At 34.1% G+C, this 23973-nt stretch overlaps 2 protein-coding genes across 2 annotated transcripts in view; both read left to right on the forward strand.

Annotated features, from left to right (window-relative positions):
• The window catches only part of TMEM117 (transmembrane protein 117), a 181221-nt gene that overhangs the window by 117645 nt on the left and 39603 nt on the right, over positions 1-23973 (forward strand). The gene's annotated exons all lie outside the window — the stretch shown is intronic.
• Positions 9877-11417, forward strand: LOC126022807 (Y-box-binding protein 1). The gene has a single exon (XM_049783841.1). The coding sequence runs from the start codon at positions 10023-10025 to the stop codon at positions 11031-11033; it is 1011 nt and encodes a 336-aa protein (XP_049639798.1). The 5' UTR covers positions 9877-10022; the 3' UTR covers positions 11034-11417.

A 23973-nucleotide genomic window follows, 5' to 3' on the forward strand; every position in this document is an offset into this window, starting at 1 on the left:
TGGCTTGGGGGGACCATATGGGACACCGGGGGATCGAACAACCGTGGTCATTTCCTTGGCTAGCGCTTGCAAGTCAGACACCTTACCTCTAGCGCCACCTCGCCAGCCCCTAAAGTTTTCTCTTTTAATAAATGAAGAAACTGAGATTTATAAAATTGGACAATTTTAAATATTACTTTATTTCCTTAAAGTTATGTTAACTCGCTAAAAATACTTCCACTAGCTGGATTTATCTTTAAATTAAATATCTTTACTTTTATTGGTTGTTTAATGTTTGAAACTTTGAACTGTGATTTACAAAGTTTTTTTACAATACTGTTTTTAACATATTCAGTGTTCCAACATCAATCCCACCACCAGCGTGGTCTTCACACTATCATTGTCCACAGTTGCCAACATTCCACCAAGCCTAATCCTTTAACTACAAACTAAGTTGCTTTACATTACTTGTTACAACATATATATATATCATATATATCATCTGTTTTCATGCATGCATGTATATCATATATATAAAAAGGTTTCACTAAAGTTATTGTCTAAGAATGTTTTGAGCTGTTTAGTATTAGTTGAGTCTTCTGTGTTGCTATTTTCGCTCTATGAGCTCAGTGGCCTCCTACCCAAATTTCCTCTCTCAATTGTTGTGCTTGTATTGTACCATCTGTGCCGTGAAATTTGAGCCTCATGCTCCAGAAGCTGTGGAAATGGAATGACTCAGCAGCTTGATGTCTCTTAATTAGAGATTAATCATAGAGCGAGGTCATTTATAATCTGGAGGAAGTCAGATGTGGGTGGGGTGCCAGGCTTTCCTATAGGAAGGGTACATGGCCACCCCCGCTCGGTGAAGTCACCAGATATCTCAGCCAGAAGACTGGGCCTATCTGGAATGACTCAATTGCTACATATCGCTTTATTTAAAAAATCATTAATTTGAATAATTTAAACATAGTTCTTCCCTGAGAAATGACGCTTCTATTATGGGTATTCACTGCTCCCCTTTTATTATGTTCTTGAAATGATTGCTTTGGATAAATGTTTTGTAGTATATTTAACTTATAAATAACATGCTGCTTTAGTAATACCACTGGCAATATCCTTCAAAACATTGAGTCTAGGGCCGGAGAGATAGCATGGAGATAAGGTGTTTTGCCTTGCAGTCAGAAGGATGGTGGTTTGAATCCCGGCATATATGGTCCCCGAGCCTGCCAGGAGCTATATCTGAGTGTAGAGCCAGGAGTAACCCTTGAACGCTGCCGGTGTGACCCAAAAACAAAACAAAACAAAACATTGAATCTAAATTAATATACCTGCACATTTATTAGTTCCTACATAATGATACCAATTCTATCATACATAAAACAAATAAAAGTGGTGATCTTTCTTCCTTCTTTAAAATATAATTTTATATTATATTTATATTTCTTATATATTATATTAATATATATTTATATATTATATTTATATATTCAGGGAATATATAATCTCTTTTTCAAAGTGTTTTGCCACATAACTCACAAGAAGTCTTTAAATTTCCAACCGATTTTCATTTTCTTCTTCCTTTCCTCAGTAAGAGAAATATCCAGAACAAATATTTGTCTTATTGATTCTTGTACACATTGTGATTGTTGAGACTTGAAGCAAAAGGACATGCTGAGGCCTTTGTATTGCAAATTGTGTCACTTCAACATCTATCACTGAGTTGTTCTTTTTGTGTCAAATGCAGCTTGACCCATTCCCTCTAGGAAACAACATGAATCAGCAAAATGACTTCAGAGTATAGTGCGTAGTCTGTAAATTGACAATCTGTGTAGATTTTAACTTAGGACTTTTTCTAACACAGAAGAAAATAAGTCACGCTAAGAGTTAAATCTTCAGTTCAGTGAAGCAGGATAGTGCTGTATCTTTCCAAATGATACTATTAAGTAAGCAAATTGTTGAAAATAATACCCCCTCTGAGGGATACCAAACAAAAGGAATATTTTCTAAGCCAATGAACTGATATTAATTTTTCTAATAAATATACTGATTTGGCACTGGTTTATAAAACTAGTTTGTCAATTCTCATGATCATTTTTTATCCAAAATGTATTTTCTTTTCTTAAACATACACATATTGAATATTAGTTAAAAGCAGTATGTTGTGTGCTGAAGCTTTCCGTTAAATAATTCTTATGTATACTATAAAATAACATTTTATTTCATTAAATGTAGTCTTTAGATCAAAATTTTAATTTTTTCACAGATATTTGATTCCCTAAATATTTGAATCATAAAGATTAATTATGTATTTTTATTTGCAAAAGTAACAACATTTTTTGTTTTGTTTTGCCTTTTTTTTTTTTTTTTGGTTTTTGGGCCACACCCAGTGAAACTCAGGGCTTACTCCTGGCTATGCGCTCAGAAGCCACTCCTGACTTGGGGGACCACATGGGATGCCGGGGGATCGAACCGTGGTCCGTCCAAGGCTAGCACAGGCAAGGCAGGCACTTTACCTCTAGCGCCACCGCCCGGCCCCAGCTTTGTGTGTGTGTGTGTGTGTGTGTGTGTGTTTTACATTTTTATTTTTACAACATTTTTATTTTTTACAACTATTTTTATTGAGACCATTGTGAATTACAACTTTTTCACAATTATATTTCAGGCATATAGTGACAGTGAAGTAGGGACATTTTCTCCACCAGTGATGACCCCCTGCTACCATAGTTCCCAACATGTATTCCATACCTCCACCTTTAGTCCCCTGGACTACTAGTGTAACAGGTCTATTTTGTGTTTACTTTGTTATAGTTTGGGTCTCTTGATTCTTTTGTTGTTAAATCAAATATTTTTAAAAATTTGGAATTAATCCCATAAAGCAATACCCAAAGCACTTTAATTATTTTATTCATAGGAGGGTTTAATTAAAAATATTATTGTAGTTTAGGCAATATGGTTCTAATAGTGTTAATGTTTATGGCTTTGATTCACAAACTTCTGTACCTTCATAAATATAAAAGTGCCAAGGACTCCACTACTGTCCTTTTCTTTTTAAATTATTTCTTTTAAAATCTTTTCTCTTAAAAGTTTTTGAACCCATTGTGATTTACAAAGTTCTTTTTAGTTGAGTTTCAGACATGCAGTGCCTCAGGGCAATCCCACCATGACTGTGAACCTTCACCAATGTTGCCAGAGTGCATCCCCTGCCAACACATCCTGCCCCTGAGCCTGCCAGCATTACAGGTCAATTTTAAGTTTTGATTGTTAAAATTTGGGTCTCATGATTTCATTATTATTGACCCTGGTTTTTTTTTTTTTTTTTGGTTTGGGGGCCACACCCGGCGGTGCTCAGGGGTTACTCCTGGCTGTCTGCTCAGAAATAGCTCCTGGGAGGCATGGGGGACCATATGGGACACTGGGATTTGAATCAACCACCTTTGGTCCTGGATCAGCTGCTTGCAAGGCAAACACCTCTGTGCTATCTCTCTGGGCCTGACCCTGGTTTTTTTTTTTAACACCATCAGATTACCTTAGACACCTTAACCCTTGTTCCCCATCCTTTCAAATTTGTGCTTATCCTCCTCCAATGAATTTCTCTCCTTCTTTCCATACTCTGGGGCCTAAAATGTTCTCAACAACTCCCATTGAAACTATTGCATTTCATTGTGCAATCATTCTAAATATCACATATAAGTGATATTATTCTGTATTTATACTTCTACTACTGGATTACTTAACTTAATATAAAAACTTCTAGTTCCATCCACGTTGCAGCTATTTACATGATTGCATCATTCCCTAAAGTTAAGAAGTGTTCCATTGTATATATGTACCACATCTTCCTGATCCATTTGTCTGTTTTAAACTTCAAGGTTGATTCCAAATTTTAGTTATTGTACTGTGTGTTGCAATGAATAGCAGTGTGCATATATTCTTTTGGATCACTGTTTTCTTGTCCTAGAGATAGATACCCATTAACTGGATTGCTGGCTGTTTGATTCTTAGTTTATTGAGAACTCTCCATACTCCTTTCCATAGGGGTTGGACCAGCAGCATTTCCACCAGCAATGGATGTGTTCCTTTCTCACCACATCCCTACCAACACAGATTATTCCCAGTATTTCTATGTTCCATCCTCACTGGTATAAAATGATACCTTATTGTTGTCTTGATTGAGATTCCCTAATGATAACTGATAATGAGCATTTTTCCATGTGCCTATTAGCCATCCTTGAGAATGGTCTTCCTTGAGAAATGTCTGTTTATTTCTACTCCATATTTTTGTGGCTTTTTAGGTTTTGTGAGATTAACCTTTGAGAGTACTTTGCATATCCTAGATATTCAACCTTAAATCAATGTGTTGAGCGCAAATACTTTCTCCCACTCAGTTAGCTGTCTTTTATTTTTATCTCATATATATTTTGCCTAACAGAAGCTTTTTAGTTTTATTTAGTACTTTTTATTCAAATTTAATTCTAAACTTTATTCTATATTCTTTGCATTGGCATCCTATAATTTAAGATTCCTTTGAGGTCTAACTCTTGGCGTGTTCAGCATATGTTTGCTCAATGAACTTTATGGATTCAGCTCTTATTTCAAGGCTTTTGATACACTTTGAGTTGGCTTTTATAAAAGGTATGAGATATAGATCAATCTTTAATTTTTACATGTGATTATCCAATTGTTACAATGCCATTTGTTGAAAATACTGTATTCTGTTTTATGTTCTCATTTCCTATGTTAAAGATTAATTGACCATATACTTGGGGGTTGTCAGTGGATATTTTATTCTGAAACATTGGTCTGAAAATCTTTCTCTTTTTCAATATTATATTGTTTTGATCACTATGGCATTTAAGTTAAATAATGAGATGCCTCTCAGTTTCTTGTTTTTCAGTGTGGATTTGGCTATCCGAGGTTTTTAGGGTTCCACACAAAATTTATAATTTCTTGGACAGGAGAGATAGCATGGAGGTAAGGTATTTGCCTTGCAAGCAAAAGGATGATGGTTCAAATCCCAGCATCCCATATCCCGAGTCTTCCAGGAGTGATTTCTAAGCATAGAGCCAGAAGTAACCCCTTAGCGCTGCTGGGCATGATCCAAAACCAAACAAAATAATTAATTATAATTTCTTATCCTAAGTCCTTGGAGAATGTTGTCTGAATTGGAATAGGAATTGCATTGAATCTAGTAGTTTATAAGATTTATAAGTTTATAGTAGTTTATGAGATGGTCATTTTGATAACATTAATTTTTTCCAATCCATGAACATGGAATGTTTCTCCATTTCCTTAGTCTTCTTCAATTTCTTTCTCAAGTATTTTGAGAATATTTTGAGAATTTTGAGAATTGGTGTAGGTCCTTCATCTTTCTTGTTAGGCCAATTCCTAGGTACTTGGTGGTTATGGACATGATTTTAAATGGAATATACTCTTTGAGAGCTGTCTTCTCTGAGTCATTAATTCGAATAAAGTAATACTACTATCTTTTGTGTATTGACTTTGTAGCTGGACACTGCTTAATTGGTTTATTGTTTCTTGAGCTTTATAGTGGACTCTACAATATTCAATGCATATCATGTTATCTGCAAATAGAGATATTTTGAATTTCTCTTTTTCAATTTGTATTCTTTTAATTTCCTTTTCTTGCATGATTGCTATTGCAAGAAATTTGAAAACTATGTTGAATAAGTGTGGAGAATATAAACATCCTTGCCTTGTGTCTGATCTCAGTGAAAATACTTTCAGTTCTACAAATAATAATATTGGCTATGGAATTTTTACAGATAAAATTACTATCTTGAAAAAGGTTTCTTTCACAACTATTTTTTAATCATGAATCGGTGTTATATCTTGTTTAATGCTTTCTCTACATTGGTTAATATGATTATATGATTTTTACCTTTTAATCATTTGTTATATGTTGTTGATTTATTTATGTATATTAAACTATCTTTGCATCTCAAGGATTAAACTCACTTATTCATGATGTATAATATTTTTGATGTTCTGCTGGATTCAGTTTGCTAAGAATTTGCTAATAATTTTTTCATTAATATTCATCAGTGAAATTGGTCTGTAGTTTTCTTTCTTAGTAGTATCACTCTGTCAGCATCAGAAATGAGGGTAATGTTATTTTCATAGAAGATAATATAGAGGATTTCTGTCTCTTCATTCTTTTGGAAGAGTATATGAATCAATGTAGTAATTTTTCCCTGAATGCTTGATAAAACTCATCCATAAATCCATCATGTCCTGGACTTTTATTTTGGGCAAATTATTAATTATTCTTTCAATTTTCTTATTTGTGATTGGCCTGTTTAAGCTATCTAATTATCTTCACTAACTTTTGGGAGATTATGTATTTTGGAAATCTGTCCATTTTTAATAGGTGCTGTAGTTTAACAGTACAGTTATTGATAATAAGCTGTCATGATGCTTTTTATTTCTGAGGGTTCCGTTGTAATTTCTCCCCTTTTATGTAAAATCCAATTTATTTTGAGTTCTTTCTCTTTTGTGTGTATGAGTTTGCCAATGCTTTATCTAGTTTATTCTTTCAAAATACCAGCTCCTCGTCTCACTGATTCTTTGTATTATATTCTTGGTTTTTATGTCATTGATTTCTTCTCTACTTTTTTTATTATTTCTCTTATTCTGATTTTATTTGGGTTTCTTTGTTGTTGGTTTTCCAGATATTTAAGGTATTTCTTGTAGTTCAGTCCCAAGGTATTAGTTTCTCCTCATCCTTTTTTCTAATCATTCTCTCTCCTTGTGATGTTGTGGTCTGATGGGATGCTGGATATAATTCTTACGTTTGTGAATTTTTTAAATTTAGACACATATCCTAAAATGTGATTTATCCTATAGCATGTTCATTGTGTGCTTGAGAATGCAGCTTTTTGAGGCTGAAAGGTCTTGTATAAATTCATTAGTCCCAGCTCTTGCAGTTACACATTTAGGACTTTTATGTCCTTCCTAATGTTCTGCCTACTGGATCAATCCAGAAGGCGAGAGTGACATCTTGAAATTTCCAACTACTATCATGTTTTTGTCCACATCTTTCTCTAGGTTTGTGAGCAAAACCTTTCTTACTTTGCTGACTCTACATTTGATACTAGTATGTTGATCAGAGTTAGCACTTCGTGATCTTTATTTCCATAATCAATAAGTTGTGTCCATCCTTGTCTCCAATTACTTTCTTGTAGTTGAATGCAATTTGATCTAATATAAGTATGGCTGTACCCACTTTTTGTTTTGTCTTGTTTTCCAGTAGCTTGTATAACTATTTTCCAAATGAGAAAAAGATATTTTTAAATTGTATTTATTGTTTAATAATTTCTTTATTTAAGCACAAAGATTACAAATAAATTTCACTTCTGATACAGAAATTTTGAGTTCTGTAAGAAAATATTACTGTAGGCTTATATATTTTTAATAAATTCATTAAAAAATTAGACCAAGTTATTCATTTATCAAAATATCAAAATCCAAGCCAGCTATACTAATTGGTATGTCACTTAAAGTTCTTCAATAACTCTTCCCAAGTAATTTCTGAAAACTAAACTATTTTGATGGTGATGTTCCTGCTTTCTATACAATGTTGGCATTGTATAAAAGTGCTGAAATTGCATTTTGTAGCAATCACCCTAAATAAAGCCCATTTTGGCATTCAGGTGAGAAAAGAATCTGAAGAACAATTTTTTCACGCTTTCATACTTTTCATGATTTTTCCATTTTTTCCTCTTTAAAACTCATGTGTGCATGCTAACTAAAATTTAGAGACATAACATGTCACTGAAAAAAAAGCATTTTAATATTGAAAATACAGTTTACTGTGATTAAACTATAAAATGAGTAAGGATGAAATTTTGTTTTTTCAATTATTTTGAAAATTCTGTGCAGAACCAATCATCATCATTCAGAAAATCATGTAATTAGAATTATACTGACCGGGAGGATATTTGCAACTCTTTTATTAGGTTTAAAAATAATAAAATCAGCAGACCCAAAATAACTGGATATATGGTGTTATTCTTCAGTATTAAAGGCTGAGGTAACTAATATTTCAAACATGATTCTACAATAATTAAATGATGAAAATATTTTAAATAAATTTTTACAAGAAAAAGATACCAAGACCATCCTAATAGGAAAGGAAAAATTCAAGCTCTTACTGTTTCCAGATGACATGATATTATATTTATAAAATCCTAAAGACTCTACCCCAAAGCTTCTAGAAATAATAGTTTCTTGTAGCAAATGGACAGACTACAAAATTAACATGCAAAAGTCAATGGCCTCTTATACACAAATAAGGATAGAAGAAGAAATAATATTTATAAATATCTCATTCACAACAGTACCACAGAAGCACAAATACTTTGGTGTCAACTTATCTAAAGAGGTGAGGAACCTATACAAAGAAAATTACAAAAACACTACTTTAAGAAATAAAAGAGGACAATATAAATGGATATTTTTGTCCTGTTCTTGGGTTAGAAGGATTAGCATCATTAAAATAGCAATAATCTCAAAGCGTTGTACATATTTAATGCAATCCCTCTAAGGATACCCATTACATTCTTCAAAGAAGTGGATCTATCACTCATGACATTTATTGGAAAAATAATCGCCCAAAATAGCTAAATCAACCGTTGACAAAGAAGATTTGAGGCATCACTTTTCACAACTTAAAATTGTACTCCAAAGCAACAGTAAATAAAACAGAGGTACTGGACAGAACCTCAGATCAATGGAACAGACTTCAATATTCAGAGAATGACCATCAGATATACAATACATTATTCTTTGATAAAGGGGCAAGAAACACAAAATAGAGCAAGAAAAGTCTCTTCAATAAGTGGCATTGGGACAACGATTCAAGCCACATGCCAAAAAGTGAACTTATATCTCTATCACCATGCACAAAGGTCAAATGAAAATGGATTAAAGACCTTGATATCAGACCTGAAACTATATAAGGAATATAGAAGAAAACTTAGGCAAATCACTGCATGACATTGAGACTAAAGACATCCTCAAGGAGGAAACAGCACTCTTCAAACAAGTGGAAGCAGAGATAAACAAGTGGGATTACATTAAATTAAGAAGCTTCTCACTTCAAAGGAAACAGTGACTAGAATCCACAGGCCATTCACAGCATGAGAGAAACTATTCTCTCAATACTCATCAGATAACTGGCTAATATCTAAGATGTACAAGGTACTGATTGACAGAATTTAACAAGATAAAACCATCTGACCCATCATAAAATGGGGAGAAGAAATAAACAGACATTTCCTCAAAGAAGAAATACAGATGGCCAAAAGACACATGAAAAACGCTCCACATCACAAGTCATCAGGAAGAATCAAATAAAAATATTACTGTGCAAATAAAAAATTCTACTTATATGGAGTGTATTCAATTTATATTATGTGTTTTTACTTAAAAATACATCAAATGCCTGCATAATTATAATTCTGAGAAGCATAGTTCCATGGTAGGATTTAACATAATTTATTTCATGCTTTATCTGTTATAATCTGCTTACATCTTTCACCATAAAAATAATATATTCAATTAATTTTATGATAATGATTTTTTACATTTGAATTATTTCCTGAACACTATGTTCAAATATAGAATTATTATAGTAACATGAATCCATGAGAATATTAAAACATGACTATAGGGTCCGGAGCAGGGACGTAAGCGGTAGGGCATCTGCCTTGTCAGCTCTAGCCTAAGACGGACCACTGTTTGATTCTCCAGCATCCCCTATTGTCCCCAAGCCAGGAACTATTTCTGAACACATAGCCAGGAGTAACCCCTGAGCGTCACCCAGTGTGGCAGAAAAATCAAAAAAATTAAAAAATAAGAGTTCGATCGGTAGCGGGAGCGGAGAGCGGACCCCCGAGAGAGAAGCCCCTGAGCAGCCCTACCACCGCCGCCGCCGTCGCCGGCCTAATTGTTACCATCACACCCCGGGAAGGAGGAGCCGTAGCTGCCGCAGCCGGCCCCTTGGAGTCACCATCACCGCCAGCATGAGCAGCGAGGCCGAGACCCAGCAGCCGCCCGCCGCCCCCTCCGCCGCCGCCCCCGCCCTCAGCAACGCCGCCGCCGTCGCCGCCGCCGCCAACGACTCCACCAAGCCCGGAGGCGGCGCGGGCAGCGGCGGCGCGGGCAGCGGCGGCCCGGGCGGCCTCACATCGGCGGCGCCCGCCGGCGGGGACAAGAAGGTCATCGCAACGAAGGTTTTGGGAACAGTCAAATGGTTCAATGTAAGGAACGGATATGGCTTCATCAACAGGAATGACACCAAGGAAGATGTATTTGTACACCAGACTGCCATAAAGAAGAATAACCCCAGGAAGTACCTTCGCAGTGTAGGAGATGGAGAGACTGTGGAGTTTGATGTTGTTGAAGGAGAAAAGGGTGCGGAGGCAGCAAATGTTACAGGCCCTGGTGGAGTTCCAGTGCAAGGCAGTAAATATGCAGCAGACCGTAACCATTATAGACGCTATCCACGTCGCAGGGGTCCTCCACGCAATTACCAGCAGAATTACCAGAATAGTGAGAGTGGGGAAAAGAATGAGGGATCAGAGAGTGCTCCCGAAGGCCAGGCCCAACAACGCCGGCCCTACCGCAGGCGACGATTCCCACCTTACTACATGAGGAGACCCTATGGGCGTCGACCACAGTATTCCAACCCTCCTGTACAGGGAGAAGTGATGGAGGGTGCTGACAACCAGGGTGCAGGAGAACAAGGTAGACCAGTGAGGCAGAATCTGTATCGAGGTTATAGACCACGATTCCGCAGGGGCCCTCCTCGCCAAAGACAACCTAGAGAGGATGGCAATGAAGAAGACAAAGAAAATCAAGGAGATGAGACCCAAGGTCAGCAGCCACCTCAACGTCGGTACCGTCGTAACTTCAATTACCGACGCAGACGCCCAGAAAACCCTAAACCACAAGATGGCAAAGAGACAAAAGCAGCCGATCCACCAGCTGAGAATTCGTCCGCTCCTGAGGCTGAGCAGGGCGGGGCTGAGTAAATGCCGGCTTACCATCTTTACCATCATCCGGTTTAGTCATCCAACAAGAAGAAATGAATATGAAATTCCAGCAATAAGAAATGAACAAAAGATTGGAGCTGAAGACCTAAGTGCTTGCTTTTTGCCCACTGACCAGATAACCAGAACTATCTGCATTATCTATGCAGCATGGGGTTTTTATTATTTTTTACCTAAAGACGTCTCTTTTTGGTAATGACAAACGTGTTTTTAGAAAAATAAAAAAAAAAAGAAGCCTGGTTTTTCTCAATACACCTTTAAAGGTTTTTAAATTGTTTCATATCTGGTCAAGTTGAGATTTTTAAGAACCTCATTTTTAATTTGTAATAAAAAGTTTACAACTTGATTTTTTCAAAAAAAATAAAAGTCAACAAACTGCAAGCACCTGTTAATAAAGGTCTTAAATAAAAAAAATTAAAAAATAAAATATGACTATATATTCATATTTAAAATTAACATATCATTAAGTTAAAATGATTAAAAATTAATGCTATCTGCTATTTGATAGTCAACCTCCAAACTATAAATTGACAAAGAAGCTACTTTAAATGTGAAAATGTTATTTTTGATGTGCAAAGTAGTTTTTATTACATACCGAATTTTCCTTTTTATTGATTTTATGTTCATTATATCTACATTTAATTGAATTACTTTGATAGTGTGAAAACACATTTTTTATAAAACAGTTGAATCTCATAGAAAGCAACAAATTTATACCAAATATAAAAAGTAGATTTAATTTTGTAGAATCGTAATATCTCTGTCCTTTTCTCTTTAATATGCTATGGAAACTTAATTTGTATTAAATGTCCTGTGAAAATAATTAGAAAGATCTATATGCTTATGCTTGTACCATCATCTGAAATCCCATTTCATGAATGCAAATAAGATAGCAATGTTTTCTTATTAATTATAGAGGCACGGGAGAAAATGATATACACATAACTGCTTTCAGTAATGAATCGCTAAATGATTATCTAACTTATTCCAGCCATTTACTAAAGCTACCACCTTCAATGTCAAGGATAAAACATATTAGCTCTGGCTAGAAAAGCAATAAAAATATTGATGTAAATACTAACTGAAGAGACTGCTTGGCTAATGTTATTTCAAGTGGCAATCAATCTAAATAATGATAAGAGTAAGAAGTCAATATATAGCCTCAACTATGAACTTGTGGATCTTGAGATTTTAATTACTGTTTTTGTTTTTTATTTTTGTTCCTTTAAAGGCATTAGGCAGGGTTGGGTTCAAATCATTGTCCTCAAGAACTACTCCTGGGAAGGCTTTAAGGAGCCATATACAATGTCAGGGACTGATCCAGGGATAGAATGATATAAGTCAAGTACTTTAACCTCTATACTTTCTTTGTTATTGAATCTATTTTATCTATAATACTTTTACATATCCTAAGTAATGTTTAACTTTTTAAAGTTTTTTATGAAAATAAGTTTGTTAATTGTTTCAGTTTAAAGTAGAATAAAGATATTTTAATAATTCACAAACATTTAGGGGGTTTGGGCCAGGCCCGGTGATGTGCAGGGGTTACTCTTGGCAATGTGCTCAGAAATCGCCCCTGGCTTGGGGGACCATATGGGACACCTGGGATCAAACCAAGGTCCGATCTAGGTTAGCAGATGCCCTACAGCTTGTGCCAACGCCCCAGACCCAATTCATATACTTTTGTGAATTATTTTCAGTGATGTTGATTTGGTAGTGGTGCGTAAATGATTATTGTTTCAGTTCCATACATAATTTATCTTGAGAAAAATAAGATCTAATTCAAAATAGTATAAGACTTATGAGTTTGTGTAAGATGATGGATATATATTATACAAAACCTAAACTCAGATAAACCAAAGCTACTCTTCAGTAAAAGTTCACTGGCTTGTGTTCAAATCAACAGCTCCACAAGATACAGAAAAGATGAATTATTTACATGGCTCAGTCCTATTAATACAGGATAGCAATAAACTACAATTTTTTCATAAACTCTAGTCATGTGAATGTAGAAGAAATTGAATCCATGGTAGTTTCCTAGGGAATCTCTTTTACACCTCTATAATAATGCTTTATCTCGTAAATACCTTTAACCTAACTTCATCTTCAGAAGATATATTTTGGGAGGTAGGAATTTGTATTTGTATCTCCGGTAAGCAATGAACTTGTTTAACTTGTGGCATTTTACTAAGTACTTTGTAAATATTTTCGGTAATTAAATGGTTGTATTGTTTTGCTTCCTGCTGTGTACTTAAAATTTTGATAAACACTGATGAAGATAATAAGAAAAATAGTCCCCAGAACTGTATAATCAGCATATAAATATGTTGTTAATGAACACTGAAAATAATTTATTATGAAGCAATTAAAAAAGAGACTTTGTTACTGTCACTGAGGGAAATAGCTAAGAAGAGTTGCAAGTGACAAAACTGCAACTGACAAAACTGCGACATTGTGCATCAAGAAGAGTGTGAGAATGGGACTAGAGTGGTGGTGCAAGCTATAAGATGTCTGCCTTGCCCGGGCTAACCTAGGACAGACTGCAGTTCAATCAGCAGCGTCCCAAGCCAGGAGCAATTTCTGAGCGCATAGCCAGGTGTAAACCCTGTGTGTCACTGGGTGAGGCCCAAAAACCAAAAAATAAATTATAAAAGAGTCTAAAAAGAGCATAGTTATATAAGTTAAACCACAAGCACAAAGGTCTATTTTCATAATTATTTGCTGATGTCTGACTCTTCAAATTGATCACAAGCTCCAAGAACTAGGAGTTCACTCGGGATTTTGTAAACTAGTTAATTGTATATTTTTTTTCTCAATATCCCAGCTTTCACACAAACTGGTTATTCCCATTCTATGTTATCAATTTAAATGCCACCTTTTAAAATATATTCTTGGAGTGTTCTCTTTATTTTAATGTTCAGACACTTGAATATTTTATATTACTAATAGCAGCTTTCATTTTCTTTATTTTACTAATGCACTGATTTTGGTTTACTTGAGTAATGAAAGGTCTTTAAAATACATTTTATTTATATTTATACTACATGATTATAAAACTCTGTTGGAATATATTTTTGTCACTGTGTCATCCAACGTACTGCCACAACACCTGCTAACTTCCACTAAAGAGTAGTTATCCTTATATGTCTTCTATAGCCCATTAAATATAATTTATATAATTATAATTTATACCAACTATAAATTCTTTCTTTATCGCCAGTCATTTTCTAAAAATATATTTTGTGTCTTTATGTCATAAATATGGAATCTGTAACTTGGTTCCATGGTTTACATGCTGTATGGCCAACCTTAGAAGGGAGACACACAACACTTACTAAGTATAGAATTCTTTAATAAAAAAAAAAAAAAAAGAATTCTTTAATAAGTAGAGCACAATGACAAAGAAAAATAAAAAGATGTGAGAATCTTAAAGAGATTAGCTGTTATCAAGGGTGGCAAAACTATTAAATTAGAATTACTAGTAATAAAAGCGAAACCTACAATTATGAAAATCAGATATATGGGAATAGAGATTAAAAACATTTCTACATAAATCAGTAATTCTTTAGGGGCTCAACAAAGGAGATTATACTATGACTGAGTTTTTGGGTTTTTTTTTTTTTGGTTTTTGGGCCACACCTGGCGGTGCTCAGGGGATACTCCTGGCTGTCTGCTCAGAAATAGCTCCTGGCAGGCACGGGGGACCATATGGGACACCGGGATTCGAACCAACCACCTTTGGTCCTGGATTGGCTGCTTGCAAGGCAAACGCCGCTGTGCTATCTCTCCGGGCCCATGACTGAGTTTTTGTGCCACAAAATTGACAGTGCGAAAAATGCCATGTACTGAACCAGACTTAAAAAATAAAAATCTCTCTATATTATTAATATATTAAATAGAAAATATACTTTGCATTGTTGAGATTCAGCTGTACAATTGAAAATATTTTAAAACATATGAATAAGAGAATATATATTGAATATGTTTATGTTAAAATATTTAAACATTCTTTATTCATATTATTCTCAAAGAAAAGTTTTGAATAAGTTATACATGTTTGCTAAGTAAATTATTTATACGTATTGAAAGGGAAAATACATAAAGAGTTTTTATGTTTATATATGGTTTTTAAAACATAGATTTTTTTATTTTATTAAAAACAGTGATTTACAAATTTATTCATAGTGGGCATTTAGCATACAATCTTCCAGCCCCCATTTTGCCTCCAGTGTTAACTTTCTTCTATCAATGTCCCATTTCTACCATTGGGACAAATATTTACCCTTTCACCTCTAGCCTCATATCTCCATAGGCCCTTAAGTTTGAATGTTACAGTTTGCATCTCATGATTTCAGTGTTGACTCTGTGGTTTAGATATTTAGCTCTGTCATTAAATAACACCACTGATGTATCTGAATTCCCTAGCCACTTGCCACTTGTGACTTCTTATTTGTCTCATCACCATTCTCTACTCTATTTCTATCTTTATCTTCCCTATATAATGCGAGTTCTCACTTTTAAAACATTGAATTTCCTTATCCAATTTTGCGTAATACCACAAGTAAGTGATATCTTATGTCTAACCTTCTTTTTTCTGGCTTATTTCATTTAACATAATATCTTCCAGCTCTATCCATGTTACAGTCAACTACATGATTATAATTATTCCTTATACCTCTGTAGTATTCCATTGTATGTATATATATATTTTTCATATTCTACTACTTGTCATTGGACATCAATGTTGACTCCAAATCTTAGCTATTGTATTGAGTGCTATAATAAGTAATAGTATGCATATATTCTTTTGAACAAATGTTTTTCTGTCCTGGATGTAGATGCCCCAAATTGTAAGTGCTGGTCATGTGGCAGTTCAATTTTAAATTTACTGAGATTCCATATTATTCTCCATAGAACTTGAACCAGACAACATTCCCATCAGCAGTAGATCTGAGTTTGTTTTTTAACCACATTTTCCCCAGCACTGATATTTATTGTATTTCAATGCTACGAATTGGTGACTCACTGTTGTCTTGACTGGAATTTATTTAACAATAAGTGATGTTCAGTGCATTTTGTGTTCCAGTTGGTTTCCTGTTGGTTATCCTTAAAGAAATCCTTGTTTAATTTTTCTCCCCAATTTTTAATGTGGTTTGAAGATTTTTGTTGTTGTTCTTGTTGTAGTTGTTGTTGATCTCTGTGAGTACTTCATATATCCTGGATATAAATTCTTTATCTGAAATGCTGACTTGCCCCGTTCAATCTTATTTTAGGACTGTTTCTTTTGATGCTCAGAAACTTTTAAATTTGATGTAGTATATTTTATTATTGATTAATCAGGTTTGACAGTACATTGTAGCTTGGAAGACAACTTTGAGATCCAGACAACTTTGAGGTTCTTATTATGTCTTTATCAGTGTATTTTATAGATTCTGGTCTGATTAGATAGAGTGAGGAAACCTTTCTCAACATAATTAAAGCTATCTCTAAAAACTATGAACAATATTATTTTTGGTGAAAAACTGAAATCAATCCCACGAGATCATGTACATAGCAAGAATGTCCACCATCTCCACTCTTATTAGAAGTCCTAGAAACAGCAATCAGGCAAGAAAAGACAATCAAATAGATTTCAAATAGGAACAGAAAAATATAATTTCTATCTGCAGTTGACATAATTTTGTTCTTAGAAGACCCAAGTAGTCCACAAAGAGTTTCTAAAAACAATAAAACAATACAGCAAAATGACCAACTTCAAAGCAAATACTCAAAAACTGGTCACATTTTATATTCAAATAAGAAATTAGAGAAGAAAGATATCAAAGTGTCTATACCATTCAAAGTAGTGTCCAAAAATATCAACTACCAATGAGTCAACTTAATAAGATAGGTGAAAGTTTATAGCATGGAAATTTCAACACACTGAAAAAAGAAACAGAAGATTTTAGGAAATGGAAAAATATTCCACGCGTGTGAGTTAAAGGAATCAACATTGTCAACATGAACATCTTACCATTTTTGTTATATAAATTTCATACAATTCCAATTCAAATTCAGATGATATTTTTCAAAGAATTAGAACAGTACATAACAAAGATTGTATAGAATCATAAGAGACTCTGAATATCCAAAACCATATTAAAAATAAGAAACTAGTATGTATCTTATTATGTAACAAAAATAAAATCTTCTTGGGGCCAGAAGCAATAGCACAGTGGGTTGAGCATTAGTTTTTCAAGTGGCCAACACAGGTTAGATCCCCATTATCACATAATGTTCCTAAGCCTTCCAGGAGTGATTTCTGAGTGCACAGCCAGGAGTAAACCCTGATTTCTTGGTGTGCTATTCCCCTACTCAAAAAAATTGATATAAAACAACATGACATTAGAATAATGATAGATTCTCTGACCAATGGGTCAGAATAGAATGACTGTTTGATAAAAAGCAACAGCAAACACTTATGTTATTGGAATAAAAATACACTCTCCAGTCTGTTAGAAAAGGATATTCAAGGACAAGTCCTCACATGCTGATAGGCTAAACTTTGACAAAGGAGCTGAGAACATAAAAAGAAGTAAAGGTAGCCTCTTAAAAAAGAGTGCTGACAAACTAGATAACAAAGTATAATAAATTAAAACACAATCCATATCCACACTCTACATAAAAAAGTAGATACTTTTTAAAAAGTAGTCACTGAGATAAAGATTTATAATTTTTAATAAACAGATTTATAATTTTTCATGATTTAGTTCAGTCATACAATATTAAAGCACTATTGTCCACTTCCTTCCACCATTTTCCCCAACTTAACTTCTACCCTAGTCTCCCTCTGTAACTAACACTTTTCCTTTTGCTTTTCTCCTTTTAGGAACTGTGATTTGAAATACTGTTATAGAAAGGGTATAATCACTTTATCTCCTTTAAGTATCCAGTTCTTGTATAGAGTGATAACTTCATACTCTCATTGCCATCATGGTCCCTCCTCTAACTTAACAGCCCTCCCCACATTATGACAGCCAACGTACTTCTGTATGCAAGGCAAATGCCCTACCTCCATGCTATTTCTCTGGCCCCATAGTTTTACATAAGCTAGTTGGTGCTTTGTTTTTTTTTTTGTTTTGTTTTTGTTTTTGGTTTTGGTTTTTTGAGCCACACCCGGTTGATGTTCAGTGGTTACTCCTGGCTAAGCACTCAGAAATTGCCCCTGGCTTGGGGGGACCATATGGGACGTCGGGGGATCAAAACGCAGTCCTTCCTTGGCAAATGCTTGCAAGGCAGACACCTTACCTCTAGCGCCACCTCGCCAGCCCCTAGTTGGTGCTTTCTTAACCTTATTACCTATCATTTCATGAGCAAAAGCAAACCTAGCACATATATTTACATATGATTTGCAGTAGTTTAAATTTTGACAAAATATGTTCATAGTGAATGGTAATTTACTTAGTCAGAATATAAAATATTGTCTATTTTATAAATATTGCTAAATGTTTTTTTTTCAAAACTTTATCATATTGAAAGCACAGTGAACTTAGTCAGTGTTTTGTTTCTTCAGAAAAGCACTCACTTTGACATATAGAATTATAGAATATTTAACTATTAAACTATTATTTATTTAACTATTACTGTCAGATCCAAATGGATAGTATCATGAGTTATCATTATGTTAATATTTGTTTATAATGGTAATATGTAATTTATGTCATTAATAATATAATTTTCTTTCTTCTTCATAGGGTTTTCAGTAAGCAGAATGCAATGTAGTATAGCTTAGGAACTACTTACTGGTTACATTTTACTTAATCTCTTCTCCACCTGCAATTATTTTCAATAATCTGACCTCATTAGCACTCATTGTTTGAAATTATAAAATAATTCGTTATTGAAGTCCTTTTTAAAAGATATGTTTGGCACAGAGTAGGTATTGAATCATTCTTGAATGAGTTAAATTAGCATGATGTTTTCCTATGGATAGAAAGTATGTCAGTGGGGAATTAGATAAAAGATATAGATTTCATATTCACACTTTTTGTTTTGGATATATATCTAGTCCATAGGATTCAGTCACCTCAGGCTTTCTAAATGGATTGTGTCAGTATAAAAGACAGAAAAAACCTACATGTAGGGGCCGGTGAGGTGGCACTAGAGGTAAGGTGTCTGCCTTGCAAACGCTAGCCAAGAAAGGACCACGGTTCGAACCCCCGGCGTTCCATATGGTCCCCCCAAGCCAGGGACAATTTCTCAGCACTTAGCCAGGAGTAACCCCTGAGCATCAAATGGGTGTGTCCCCCCAAAAAAACAAATAAACATACATGTACATAAGCTTTTTTAACCCTGGCTTGTAATGTGTTTTTCAAAAGGACCCTATGATGACAAATATCACTTCTGTTGGTAAACAAAGAAAATGCTTATTTTAGACTTTTCTTGATTCCTGACCTTTGGATAAATAATAGAATCAGAAAAATTTTAAGTTACTGAAGGTATAATTCTCAAACAACAGTATATATTTTATTTTTTTCTTTCCTCATCATGCCTCTGTATATCTTGTTTCCCTAGTTTTTCTCTTTTACTTGAGGGCTGATCATTTTTCACTAGTGCTCTAAAGATGAAAACTCCTTACCTAAAACATTACCTATAAAATAAAATCACCTATATTGACTTTAAAAAGTGTAAGTTATAAGGAGTAGGAATGTACAAAAGATAATAATATGAAACTTCTGATACAGCATATATATTCCCAAGTGAATCATTATGCTCAGTTGGAGTATACCAGTTTTTAACATTAGTCATTGAAGAAGCAATTTTCAATGAAATATTAAAAAGAAAAGTCAGATCTCTTTTTGACCAAATTGTATCTCTTCCACACTAGTAAGCAAATTTATCTGAAACTAATATAAACTTGGTCACTCGAGTTACTGCCTCTATACTATGAAAATAAATTACTGGTAAACAAAGAAACAGTATAGTTTAGATTTTTTTTCTTGGTCATTGACCTCTGGACTGAAATTTTAACCCACAAATACCAATTAGGCTTTAGCCCATATATATACAAGTGATCTTAGCAAAAGGGCTGAGAAGCAATAGCCCTATATATAAAACAACTTTTTTTACGATTCAAAATCTTGAAAAGATAAACAAACCCTACATGGCCAAATTTTACAATTAATTTTTAGGTTCTCTTCTTATCAAGTTTCAACTTCATTCAACATATTTAATCATTTCTTTCATTTTGATCACTATTTTTTTTCAACAAGGTTTCTAGGATGCACTTTCTGCCTATCTTGTTATGTAAGCATTAACTTCCTTCCCTCCCTCCCTCCCTCCCTCCCTCCCTCCCTCCCTCCCTCCCTCCCTCCCTCCCTCCCTCCCTCCTCCTCCTCCTTCCTTCCTTCCTTCCTTCCTTCCTTCCTTCCTTCCTTCCTTCCTTCCTTCCTTCCTTCCTTCCTTCCTTCCTTCCTTCCTTCCTTCCTTCCTTCCTTCCTTCCTTCCATCAAAACCAGAATCACACTCTGTATTTTAAGTCAACCATGTGGGCTTGACGGTTTGTTCTCAAGCCCTACAATGTGATGCAGATGGAGCCCTATGCTGCTGAGGATACTCAAAATTTAGGAACCACCAGGAGCACCTTGAACCTGAACTAAGTACTTCAGTGTGCAAGGCAAATGTTGAAGTTCTTAGAAATCTCTTCACATCTATTCTGTTTTCTTTACTGACTTAACACCATCCTAGCTTTTAAATATCAGTATGCTTCAGTGCTATCTTTGGCTTTTATATCATAGTATCTAGACTCCTTGTCAAGGTGGTTATTATAGAACTTTGAAACTTCAGATCAATCAATAAAAACAACTTTCATATCTAACTAATTAGGTGTTCTCTTCTCTAGAGCTTTTCAACTACCTACAGAACACTTCCACTTCTATTTTGATTTAAAAAAAATCTATCATCCATGCCTAACCCACTTACCTCTATTTGCTTAATTCCTCAGGAGAATATACAATTATTTGAAATATTTCTATTTGCTGATTAACTTCTCTATCTTCCCACTGAATATATTCCACTGGATATGTATGCTTCAACAGGTATTCCAGGTTGAGGAACATTTATCCTGAAAGTTAACACATTAAAAGAAATCTTGAGATGTTTCATAACAACCACTCATCACATATTTAGATAAAATTTATACCTAGATTGTTAGTTAAATAAATATCTAATAATAAATCATCTTTCTCCACTTATCTCCACTAATGTTATCTCCACAGAGGAAAATGGCTTCAATATTAAAACATAGATATTACAAGTATGATCTATCCTGGTAATATGTGACTACATTTTATATTTCATCAGATAAATTAGACATTCAGACAATTGAATGTGACTGTTATACTGGCAGCATCCATGAAGCCAGAAAAGATATTTGATCAGTGACATTTTGTACCAAATGTGCACAGAATCAATGTATTATTGAACAGTAGCCAGTGTCTGAAAGAGAAAATGGCACTATTTTGTCTAATAATTTCCACTCATTTTCACCTTTTGTTTATTAGGAGAAATGAGTTGTCAGGTATTCTCATTTTTTAAAAAGTCAATGTATTATCTTGTTAATATTAATTCTTCTAAGTGCTAAATGCATCAACCTTTGCTTAATAACTACTGAAGGCTTTACCTAAAAGAACTTATTGAAATAATAATGAAATCTAAAATACATTTATTCTTTGTGCTAGTTTTAATTATAAAGAACTCCTAGTCAAGTGTTTGTCTATCCACAAATGAGTCTTTAAAAGGTCAAGCACTATTTCCTTGTGCCTGGTAAGCTATATCATCCCAGTGATCTATATTGATTTGCCATTATTCTTAGATTTCACATGATACATTTCTATTAGTGCAAATCTGGGACTTTAATTTTACTCTTTATCACATCAGTCTAACAAAGAAGGACATCAGTAAGAGAGCAACTTACATTTCATCAGACACCCTTCTACATTGGTAAAAACATAAATTAAACTGTCAAGGTGTAATACAATATAATAAAGAATTTTTTAAAGGCAGAGTATAGTGTCTTTCCAGGCCTTCATGGTCAGGTCAGTAACAAACTCTGAACCAATAAGATAGTATAGAATTTTAGACACTTTAGTTTCATGAACGTAAAACCAGTATAAATTCCCAGCACTAAATAAATAAGTCCCCCTATATACTTCAAGATTTTACGTCTGATAATAACCTCTGAGTAACACCAGGTACAGCCCCCAAAATCCCCAATATTTTTGATCTAAGAAGGAAATTAAAAGTTGCACTTACTTTATACATTTTTTTCTGGGCTTGATATATTTTTATTTAATAAAAACCATTACTTATTGATAATACATAAACCCATGGATATAGGTTGGTTTCAGAATTTTTAAGAAAACACATGTGGGGGCCGGAGAGGTGGCACTAGAGGTAAGGTGCCTGCCTTGCAAGTGCTAGCCAAGTAAGGACCGCGGTTCGATCCCCCGGCGTCCCATATGGTCCCCCCAAGCCAGGGGCGATTTCTGAGCTCTTAGCCATAAGTAACCCCTGAGCATCAAATGGGTGTGTTCCAAAAAACAACAACAAAAAAACAAACAAGCAAAAAAAAGAAAATACATGTGATCTTTTCAAGTGAGAGCAATTTTGAAAGAGAAATTATATTAAGCAAAGCAACACTGCAAAATAAACCTTTCAGACAGTTAAAATTTAGACAGCAACTATTTTGAGAGTATATTGGTATCACAGAAAGAGTTACATTCTGTGAGCACTTTCAGGATTTACAGTTTGATTTAGATTTATTTCAGTGAAAAGTGAGATCTAACATCTCAACTACTAGTTGACAAGAGTCTGTTTAAACCAAGAACAAGATTTTTCCTCCAAGATTTTAAATATTTTAAATAGCTTTCTTTTATGGACACCGGGGAGAAAATTTCAAAGATTATAGAATTCATTTACACTTGAGGAGATAAAACAAGGGTGAATATTAAATGAAGAACATAACATATGACATACACAAAAGGCTCTTTGTCAAGGGACATCTATGAAGTAAATTTCTGCTGTGTCTGTATCTTCATATTTACTTCAGAACATCTCTCATGGATAAAAGACTTTTTTATCCTCAGTCTCTTAGTTTTAATTTTTATTATTAATACAGTTTAGATAACATGGTTGAAATAGTATTTACATTTTAGATATATTGTACATAGTTGTTTCATTGTCGCCAAGGTGCTTACAACCATATACCACTCTTATTATTATCGAATTATAGTTTAGTATGTATGGTTAATGATAGTACTGATATTTGCAATTTCAATGTACTTTTTAATAGTTTTAATAGTTACTTCACCAGATAACCATTTAAGTCCATAAAATTCCCCACCAATACTTTATGTCACCTCCAGATTTCTTCATCCTTCCTCCACCAACGAACCCCACCAAAATATTGAGGAGTAAATCTGACAACTATTCTTACCTTAACAACAACCCCATACATATACATAACTTTTTCACAATCTTATGTTTGTTTACACTCTTTCCTATTTTCTAAATTAGTTGGATGTTTCTGATCTTTAGATTTATGGTTTAGCTATTCGGGTAGTTTGAATTATCAAAAAACTATGTATCATTTTTGCTAATCTAGCAAAATCTCTTATTTAACATCTGTTCAGTTTCTACTTTCTTTAAGTTTTCCTTTTTTACCTTCTTTGATCATCTTTGACAAATAGTTAATCTTTGAACAACTCTGTATGATTCTAGTATATATCATTTATAGAAAATGGTAAACAAAACATTTTTCATTAAAACTCTCAGGCTGGTATGTCATAGTACACAAAAACTAGCTCTACTAGTCTTATCCCTGTTTATCTAAATTTTTATCATGTCTATAATATGCAAAAGTAATTGCTGCATATATTTTATT

The sequence above is a fragment of the Suncus etruscus genome, chromosome 11, assembly GCF_024139225.1.
Source record: "Suncus etruscus isolate mSunEtr1 chromosome 11, mSunEtr1.pri.cur, whole genome shotgun sequence".
NCBI classification, from domain to species: Eukaryota; Metazoa; Chordata; class Mammalia; order Eulipotyphla; family Soricidae; genus Suncus; species Suncus etruscus.